The following is a 9,524-nucleotide window of genomic DNA, read 5'->3' on the forward strand; positions in this document are numbered from 1 at the left end:
CGACCCCTCTGAACGCCGGTTCCTGCAGATGGAACGGGGATGAAGGGATAATTTCTATGGAGTCGGGCTGACTATGGAAGCAAGACTGGATTCGCGGTTCTTGGCTCTCTTGTTCATACTATCCCAATGGCTGTTGTCGAGTCGCTGAATTAGCCTTTCCAGACAGATCGGCCGAATCCACCTTCTCCGGACTAGTTACTCCAGACTCTCTCCGGACGGAGAACCGCCTCTCCGCAAATACGGGGTCCTACTTTGTACGGTGTTTCGACATATCGAAGAGGCCCACCTGGGTTGGGTAAGATCCCTCATTCAATCACAATCCGTTGGGATCTAGCAATTTGCAGGGTACGTTCGTTGTGCATGCTGGCTTTTATCCAGACAAAACGATTGGTACAAATTCTCCATTGCTTTGAGTCACGAGAATCCTTTCTAGGCGGTCAGGCGGCCGATCTATGTACGATTTAGCCGATAGGGCACAGTAATGGAACAATGCATGTCTATATACATCCACGAGACCATGGATGAACAGATCTATCGTCTAGACTCTAAAAGTTGGGGCGGGGAAGCTCCATGGCTTCCGAAGTCCGCCCGTAAGAAATACCACCCAGACGACTAATCGGCTTCAAGACCTTCAAGTCGATAATGCTCTTCTCCTCGTTAATAGCATCCTCCCGCGCCCAGAAGCGGACACCCTCAACAACAGCAAGTACGCCCGTCTTCTTACCGGGCGTGGTGCGGCTCTCGAACTCCTCGGTTCTAACCAGCTTAGCCTCAATGGACAAGATCGACTCCTTCACACGGGCGGCCTTGACGACGCTGCACGGCGCCTGGTGCAGACCAGAAGTCTCCCACTCAGACACACCATACGGAGCGTTAATAGCTGTCGCGTTGGCAGCTTCAACAAAGTGCTCGGAGATAATGTTGATCACACACTCATCCGTCTCCGCCAGGTTTTTAAGCGTATCCTTCGCCTTATCCAACGACCCCACGAATCCCACAATGAAAAGCGGCGGGTCATGGTTAATGACCTGAGCATAACTGAACGGCGCAAGGTTCGTCGTCTGTCCATCCTTGGACTTGGTGCTGATAAGGGCGATTGGTCTGGGGACGATTCCCGAGATCAGGAGCTTGTAGTTGGATGCTACCGGCCGTCCCTCTTCGTGGGGGTCAATCTCCACGTGGTTCTTCTTAAGGCTCTCCCCACCATCGTTGGCGCCGTCTGCTGTCTTCCAGTCGGGGTTCGGGGGCTGGGTGAAGGTGACTTCGGTGTCGCGCTTGAACGCCGGCCGGGAGGCCTGGATTTTCTGGAAATCGTCGCCAACTTTGAACATGGTTGATGTCTGACTGAATGGTCTGTTCACTGATAAGGGGTATAACGTAGGTTGACGACCTCTATAGGCATGTCAGTTGTCTGCACTTCTGATTTATAATAGTCGATGCCGCTTGGCTTGGATAGCAATCGGCCAATTCAAAGTATTGCGGTACTATAACCATCTTTTTGAGTGAGAACTTACAGTGAGTTTTTGGACGGAAATCTTGTGAAAGTGCGCAAAATATTCACTGGAAGCGAGCGCATGTTGAAAGCTGGCTCGAAATAAATCATTAGGTCGAGTCGTTATCGGGTCGCTATCGTCACCCAGCCGAAGATGGCGGGACCTGTATCCGCACGCATCACATAGCCGATAAACTCCAATTTCCACGTCCATAATACTGCATATTCTGATCCGGAGTGTGTGGTAATACTCATGCATCTACCGATTTCCGGGCCGATATTCAGTTCCCAATGCCCCGCAATAGCTGAAGTGTCCTGGACAATAATGCAGTGGATATGATGCTGGATTTTGCCCAAAATGAAATATGGAGGCTTCCGTAGTTTTCTCACAGGCACGTTTATGTTTACGGACCATGTATACATGCATAGTGGGACTGGTAATATTGGCTATGCTACCGTACTCCAACGGACAATGCGGGGTTAACAGATAAGAGAGCCCCCATCTCCAATATTTCCGGTCTATAAAAGAAAGGGCCGTGCCTGTATTATTACTAGTCATAATTAATTCGTCGCATCGAAAAGAATATGTCACAGCAAGACTACGACGTCTTCAAGCTCGGGGATTGGGAGCTGCAGAGTGGAGAGAAGATCCTCGATGCTCATATCGCATACAAGACTTTTGGAGATGCTGAGAGTCCAGCCATTGTTTATCCAACCTGGTTCTCGGGGTGTATGTAATAGCCGTCTACAGGTGCCAGGAAGACAAATCACTGACAATATACTCTAGCCATCTCGGATAATATCTGGCTGATAGGCGAAGACAAAACCCTTAACCCCAATCAATACTTCATTATCATCCCAGCTCTTTTCGGTAATGGGCAATCGTCGTCCCCTTCAAACCAACACACCCCAGGCCCGTTCCCCAAGTGCACCTTTTACGATAATGTCCGTGCCCAGTACACCCTTGTGACGCAGCATCTGGGCCTCGGCCATTTGCGCGCTGTCCTCGGGTGGTCGATGGGCGCGGCTCAGACCTATCAATGGGCGACTCAGTATCCGGATTTTATGGACTTGATTGTTCCTTTCTGTGGATCAGCAAGGACCGCTCTTCACAACCAGGTCTTTCTCGAGGGTGTCAAGACGGCTCTTTTGGCGGCGAAGCATGTCCCTTCTGGGGGCTCGGGGGAGGATGGCGTTCTTGATACCGGAGAGATGTTTAGGACTTGGGCGGACAGGGAAAGGGAGGTTGGTCTCAAGGCGTTTGGTAGAGGCTATGCTGGTTGGTAAGTTGCATAAATCAAAGGCCTTATTTGAATTACGCATAGCGTTCTGACATGCTGTTTCACAGGGGACTCAGCCAAGCCTTCTACCGAGAAAAGCTGTATGAGACAGCCCTCGGTTTCCAAGGGCTAGAAGACTTTATGCTGAATTATTGGGAGAAATGGGCTCTTTCCAAGCGTAAGTCCATACTACCTGTCAAGGAACAGAAACTAACGACGTTTCAGACCCGGAAAACCTGTTGGTGATGTTGCGGACTTGGCAAAACGGCGACATCTCGAAGCAAACGCCGTATGACGGTAACTTTGAGAAGGCGCTTGCGTCAATTAAAGCCAAGGCGCTTGTTTTACCCTCAAAGACAGATCTCTATTTTCCGTATGTACGCCTCTCTTCCAGCTTGAATCATGCTGATAGAGGACAATTCTAGCCCGGAAGATTCAGAATACGAGGTCGCATGCATGCAGCCGGGAATTGGAAAGCTGGATATGTTTCCATCCATTTGGGGTCGTAAGTATATCCCACTTCTTTCCTGCGGTTTCTCTGGGCTGATCGTTGCGTTGTAGACTGGGCTGGCGGGCCTGGAGAGAATCCGGAGGATGTCAAATGGCTGGATAGACAACTATCCCAGTTCTTTTCTGGAAATTGAGTAGTTTTGATAAATGACCAGTGACAAATGCCATTGTTAATAACACTCGTAGAATGTTTGCTCATTGAAGCGCTGAGTCCAAAAGCGGCAAGTCATGTGGCTGAGCTGAGTCAGCAAGCGATAAACCTCTGGCTGTGGCTGGACTGCTCTCTATCGACATTCGCTCCTGGGGGATTCATTCACCGTCCATCGCGCCGTTCTCTTCTCTTTCCTTTTTACTATTCTTCGTCTTACTTTCTGCTGTTTGTTTGCTTCATTTGCTTTCTCTCTTTCACTAATCGCACTATTCGCTTGTTCTTTACGTGTATTCTACTCGATCAGCGCAAGTCCGTACATGTGCCTCTAGTTAATAGCCAGTCCGCGACAATATGGCAACACCACCCGTTCGACAATGGGGAGTCACTCCTCCGATATCGACTGTTCTTCCTACTCCTGATGAACTGGCTGCAAATGATGAATTGATTGCCGAACTTAAAGGGCAGAATAATTTTGAAAGCCCTGCGGAGACTGAGCGGAGGTAAGAGAGGTGGCGGCGACAGTGACAAACGGGCAAAGGATCGGAATGGGGAATGATATGTGGTTGTATCGGAGGTGCTAACGCGTGGGTGCCCATAGGAAACAAGCGCTTCAGTTACTTCAGCGTGTCGCCATTGAGTTCATCAAGGCCGTGAGTCGCAAGAAGGGTTTATCGCCAGCCGCAGTCGAAGCAGCAGGAGGAAAGATCTTTACCTTTGGGAGTTATCGGTTGGGTGTTTATGGACCGGGTATGCTTTCTATGGAGACGATATTAGATGTTTTCTGGATCTTCTAATGATGATGATATGACAGGGTCGGATATCGATACGTTGGTCCTCGGTCCGAAACATGTCTCCATTGAGGACTTCTTTTCCGATTTCCCTCCCGTCCTTGAGCAGATGGCTCCCTCGGGAGCCATTGAGAAGGTGACACCCGTTCCGGACGCCTTTGTCCCGATCATTAAGCTCGAATTGTCCGGGATCAGCATCGATCTGCTTTTTGCCCGTTTGATCGTCCCTTCGATTCCGCTCAACCTTGACTTGAAGAACAATGATTACCTCAGGGGTCTGGATGAACGGGAGGCTCGTTCCCTCAATGGAACTCGTGTGACCGACGAGATCCTCGAGCTCGTGCCTCAGCAGAAGACATTCCGCTTGGCACTGCGCGCCATCAAGCTTTGGGCACAGCGTGAGTGCTCCTCTTTTCTTTCAATCAGGATGGATTGGTCTCAGACTAATGCTTTGCCTTAAACAGGCCGCGCTATTTATGCCAACATCGTTGGTTTCCCAGGTGGTGTCGCATGGGCCATGCTGGTGGCCCGAGTATGTCAGTTGTATCCTCAGGCAACTGGATCGGTGATTGTTGGCAAATTTTTCCGGATCATGAACAAATGGGCCTGGCCTCAGCCTGTGTTGCTGAAGCCAATTGAAGATGGGCCTCTTCAGATTAAAGTTTGGAATCCTAAGGTTCGTTCGGTTGTGCCAAATTGGCTGTTGCTCTCACACTAACCGATATTGTCAGATCTACCACGGCGATCGGTTCCACCTAATGCCCATCATCACACCAGCCTATCCCTCCATGTGTGCCACCCACAACGTCTCCTTGTCGACCAAGGCGGTCATTCTCCGTGAGCTCGCGCGTGGTGGTGATATCGTGGACAAGATTTTCATGAAGCAACTGAATTGGAATGATCTCTTCGCTCGTCACTCATTCTTCACGAACGACTACAAATACTATCTCAGTATTACCGCGTCCAGCAAAACCAAGGAGGCGGAGGCCGTCTGGTCCGGTCTGGTTGAATCCAAGTTGAGACACTTGGTCGGAGCTCTGGATAGGAAGGGAACTATCGCAGTATCGCACCCTTTTCCGAAGGGCTTCGAGCGCACACATACCGTCAGCAACGACCAGGAAGCAGAGGCAGTCAAAAACGGGTCTACCAAGTACCAGGCAAAGGGGACAAAAACTGAGACTACTGATGAGGTGGCAGACGTAAACCATCAAGTCGCAGCTCAGAATGGTATCCAGCATCCTGAGAACGTGGAAACGGGTGAGCAGAAAACCAACGGGGAAACGCGGACTATCTACACCACGACCTACTACATTGGACTGGAGTTGAAGCCGTTGGAGCCAGGTACGAAAAATCTTTTCCCTTTGAGAATCCACTGACTTTAGAAGGCGCATCGCGATCATTGGACATTTCGACCGACGCTCAAATCTTCAAATCGACGTGTACTTCCTGGGCTGGTTTCCAGCCGGGGATCAACGATCTGTCGATCATTCATGTGCGCAAGTAAGTGTTCTGTCTTCTGGGTAGCCTTATGCGCTCTAACCCGGAACAGTTTCGACTTGCCCGATGATGTTTTCGAGCCAGGAGACATTCGCCCCACCCGTCCTAAGAAGAAGATTGTCAAGAAGACCGAAGCGACCGCCCAGAAGCGCAACATCGATTCGTTGGAAGTAAGTCCACGCTATAAGGGATATGGGATATACCATATGTCGACGGTGGTGATATGCCTTTTCAATACTTGAGAATAGCTAATGCCGATGATCACTCACAGGGAGTTCCACACGGAGACGCAAAGCGCCAGGTTACATCCAACGGAATTCAGAGCCAAGCAACCCCTGCTTAGGATATTTTCGCACACCGGCAAACCACCACCAGATAAGCGAGCACACGCGTCGGGGCTGGTCCCCAAGCAGTCGGCAGCGAGTTGCTCGACATCAATCTCAAAAAAAAAGAAAAAAGAAAATAATTCAGACACCAGTCACTGGTGTTCCTTCTAGTAATACACAAAACCACCCAAGCTGATTCTGACACTTACCAGCAGTTGATCTAGTCTCTCGTCATCCTGTTTTCTTAACTATCTTTGCCGATGAACTTGACAACTGAGTCAGGAGTACAAGGTTGGTTCATCTATTTTCTTTCCAGATCTTCGCCATTTCGGCCTTATATGGCCGTTTTTTCTCTTTACTTCTTTACTTGCTTTCTTGCACTTGCAAGCGCCACCATAGAAAAGACGTCTTTCACAGACGCATACTTATTTTGCACCCAGTGGAGTCGGCATATCCGGTCTTTTTTGACTCTTTATTCTCCTTTGTGGTTTATTTGCAGGGTTGCTTTCGTTTTGGGGATCTTGCAGGTGGCTTATATCTATCTGTACATATCGCGTTGCCATATCGTCCAGATAGTTAGCTTCTGGGGTTCATGTACGAGTTAGAGGTAGTTGAATGAAGGTGCTAGTTTGCGTGGCCTACGGGTCACATCAATCCTTAACATATTCTCTGATGTGTGTCTGGCTTGACTTCGTAAATACAATTCCGCTCCATCTTCAGCCGTCCACCAGATGTTCAAAATACCACGCGTCTTTACTCTGCCCGGCCGATCATTCTTTGATTCAGGTAGTAGCTCTTGATTTTGCTCGAGGAACGCAGCCTGCTCATGCTCCAGCCACAGCCTGTTCTGAGGAATACCTTCGGCTTCAGGAAAGCAGCCTCAATAATTCGGTTGAATCGTGCTAGACATTCCTGGATCTGTTCAGCTTGGTTGGAGGCGCCCAGGCCATGCGGCAACCAAAATCCAAAATGGTTCTGACTAGGAAAGTGGTATCCATCTGGTCCCAGAACACTGGCTAGCTCTTGTGGGTTCTGGGATGTAGTGGTGTCCAGAGCTAAGCCCATGGACATTCAATAAAAGGTCCCAGAATGCCGCCGGCGTGGATTGTTTCAAACAGTTTTAGCAGCTCGGTCCCACTTCGCACGATCATAGTGGCTAGCCTGGATATTCTTAGTTTCGTGGCTTGAATCAATAGTACGAGGTTTACCAGTCAATATCAGCGCTCCACGATGAACTCATCTTCACCTCATCCAAACAGGGGAAAGTAAAAGCAGTGCAGCAAACACGATACAATGTAGGTATCATGCGAGCCACTCACCAAAACCACCGGATTGAGCAGACAAGAAGGACCAATAAAGTTGCTGTCGACGAGCAAACTAAATGCATCCCACACAGCTGACTGTCTTCGGTTCTCAGTATACCCCTCCAGTCCGAGTTTCGTAGGAACAGCTCCTCGTACACTCCAAGGTCGGATCAGATTCGCAGCATCGTACCGTTCGTTCTAGTCTCAACTTAGTCCACTTGATAATTTGAAGGGAGTGGTGCATCCCACAGTTGTAGGACTTCCTGTAAATTTCAGCACATCACTATATTCGGGTATCCTGATTAGGGACCATCGAAAAATTGCCTCCGCGTAAAGACCAAGACCTTCCTCCCAGTCACAGTTGGTATCTTGGTGACAGTTGGCATGGTAGGCAAATTCCATCGTAGTAGCAACCATGTTGATTCTGATGCACATGTTAGTCAATAATATGGAGACCAGATCTTCAGAGGCTCCACACATACTTAAGTGAGCAATAAATTATATCGTGCTGCCCTAAGCCCTCACTCGGTGTAACTGCTTGTAACTGGATTTGGTATCTTTATTCAAATTCTTCAAGTCTTCCTCGACGCGTTTTTGTTCAGACGAAGTTATAGGGCTAGCAAATATTTCATCATAAGACCCCAATGGCTCTTTCTTCTGAGACTTCTGAGTGGAAGACTGGAGGGACTGTCCACAGAATCTGTTTGTTCTCTTGTGGTATGTGTGGTATGTGATCTGATCAAAAGAAGATGTTGTCCGTCATGGATTGTCCACCGCTTTTATCACCTCTCCAGGGAGCCATGCCTGGACGACATGGCACCAGAACGTCCTTTTATTGTCATGCAGTGCGTTTTGCGCCTTATTCAGGTCGCGCGGACCCGAGCGTTCCCCCATTCCACTGTGGATGTTGAGCTCCGTCGGACTGGTCGCAAAAAGGTTCTAAACATTTCATTGATCTTGCGGCGCATATGCCCTAGTACCTTGGCCTGCGCTCTGGATGTGACTCGGTGCTTCTGTGCCCTTATTCTGCTGAAAAGTGTTCGGGTTTGATCGGCCTGCTTCCAGTAGGCTGGATGTCCTCCAAAGCCTGCTAGTGAGCCATTGAATCTTGGTAGTCTTTAGTCGAAGTGATTGGGTCCATCTCATGGATTCATTGTGTATGATCCTCTCGCAAATGTGGTGATAGTTTTAATGCAAGTGGTCATTTTCACATAGCAAAACTAACCAGCATAAGAGCTGCCCTTAGCAGTCTGCTCAGCGAGCCATGCAATTTCTTCATCTGTGTATGTTATCTGAATTCGATTACTCCGACGTGGTTTGTAAATGCTTACTCGGTTTAAATACCGCTATCCGCCGATTGAATCTCCGTTGTGCTGCTACGGCATTCGAGATGGTCGCCAAACGAGTACGCGTTGCCATCGTTCCTCAGAGGTCGTCAGGATCACAGAATAGGGGCTGTATTGGAGCTTCCATTGTCTACTCACTTGCATTTGATGCAGGAAAAAACCACCCCTCATAAATTGAGATGACTCCGTAGGTAAGCTTCAAATTCAGTATGTTGCGCGCAGGCTTGGCGAGATACCATGTTCCTCATTAGCCTTCTCGAAAATAAGGATGCTTTGGTCATGATTAGCCGCTTTCAAATGTCCTGGTACGAGACGAATTTATTTATCATATTTACAATATTTCTTGCAAGTCTTCGCAGCGGAACTTGTCTCGTTTAGGTATGGCAGATTAGAATCTCTCAACACGATGTGTATGCTGGAAATCTGGGGGACTTGTTTATGAATCGGGAAGATCTTTTGTGAAGAATGTCAGGTATGCGACTCAGAGCTAAGAATAACCCGGTCTGGTTTGATCTGTACAATGTTGGCTTCCAGGATCTTTATTATGTCCTAGTCTCCCTCCAGTCAGACTCGATATTCTTGTCGACGGCCACACGAACCGTTTGACAGAAGCTTACCATCTATAGCGCAAATGTTTTCGTTTCTAAGGTCAAGCCGTTAAGTTGTTCACCAGTCACTGAAATCCACGGGTGTACGCCTTACTGTGGTATTCTGTTAGCCAGGCTTGTGCGAAGCCTTCATAGAGAGAAAGGCAAGAGGATTAACAATCAACCAACACAACGGGCTTTAAATTGCGAGATTTGCAAGCAAGGGCTTGCACTGTCTGTGCC

General features: G+C 48.7%; 3 protein-coding genes across 3 annotated transcripts; 2 read left to right on the forward strand and 1 right to left on the reverse strand.

Moving 5' to 3' along the window:
- Nucleotides 1–545: 545 nt before the first annotated feature.
- Nucleotides 546–1,603, reverse strand: ACHE_30683A (flavin reductase family protein; the record flags this gene model as incomplete). The annotated part of the gene is made up of 2 exons (XM_043277328.1): nucleotides 546–1,392; nucleotides 1,515–1,603. 2 exons carry the CDS (start codon nucleotides 1,601–1,603, stop codon nucleotides 546–548), a joined length of 936 nt encoding a protein of 311 aa, XP_043135218.1.
- A 474-nt stretch (nucleotides 1,604–2,077) lies between these two features.
- On the forward strand, nucleotides 2,078–3,416 carry ACHE_30684S (homoserine acetyltransferase family protein; the record flags this gene model as incomplete). The annotated part of the gene is made up of 6 exons (XM_043277329.1): nucleotides 2,078–2,222; nucleotides 2,280–2,775; nucleotides 2,841–2,950; nucleotides 2,998–3,145; nucleotides 3,198–3,277; nucleotides 3,334–3,416. 6 exons carry the CDS (start codon nucleotides 2,078–2,080, stop codon nucleotides 3,414–3,416), a joined length of 1,062 nt encoding a protein of 353 aa, XP_043135219.1.
- A 791-nt stretch (nucleotides 3,417–4,207) lies between these two features.
- On the forward strand, nucleotides 4,208–5,960 carry PAP1 (polynucleotide adenylyltransferase; the record flags this gene model as incomplete). Its single annotated transcript, XM_043277330.1, has 5 exons — nucleotides 4,208–4,619; nucleotides 4,686–4,897; nucleotides 4,953–5,562; nucleotides 5,607–5,721; nucleotides 5,771–5,960. The coding sequence occupies 5 exons, from the start codon at nucleotides 4,208–4,210 to the stop codon at nucleotides 5,958–5,960; spliced, it is 1,539 nt and encodes a 512-aa protein (XP_043135220.1).
- Between the last annotated feature and the right edge of the window lie 3,564 nt (nucleotides 5,961–9,524).

Source organism: Aspergillus chevalieri, chromosome 3 (genome assembly GCF_016861735.1).
Source record: "Aspergillus chevalieri M1 DNA, chromosome 3, nearly complete sequence".
Lineage (NCBI taxonomy): Eukaryota > Fungi > Ascomycota > Eurotiomycetes > Eurotiales > Aspergillaceae > Aspergillus > Aspergillus chevalieri.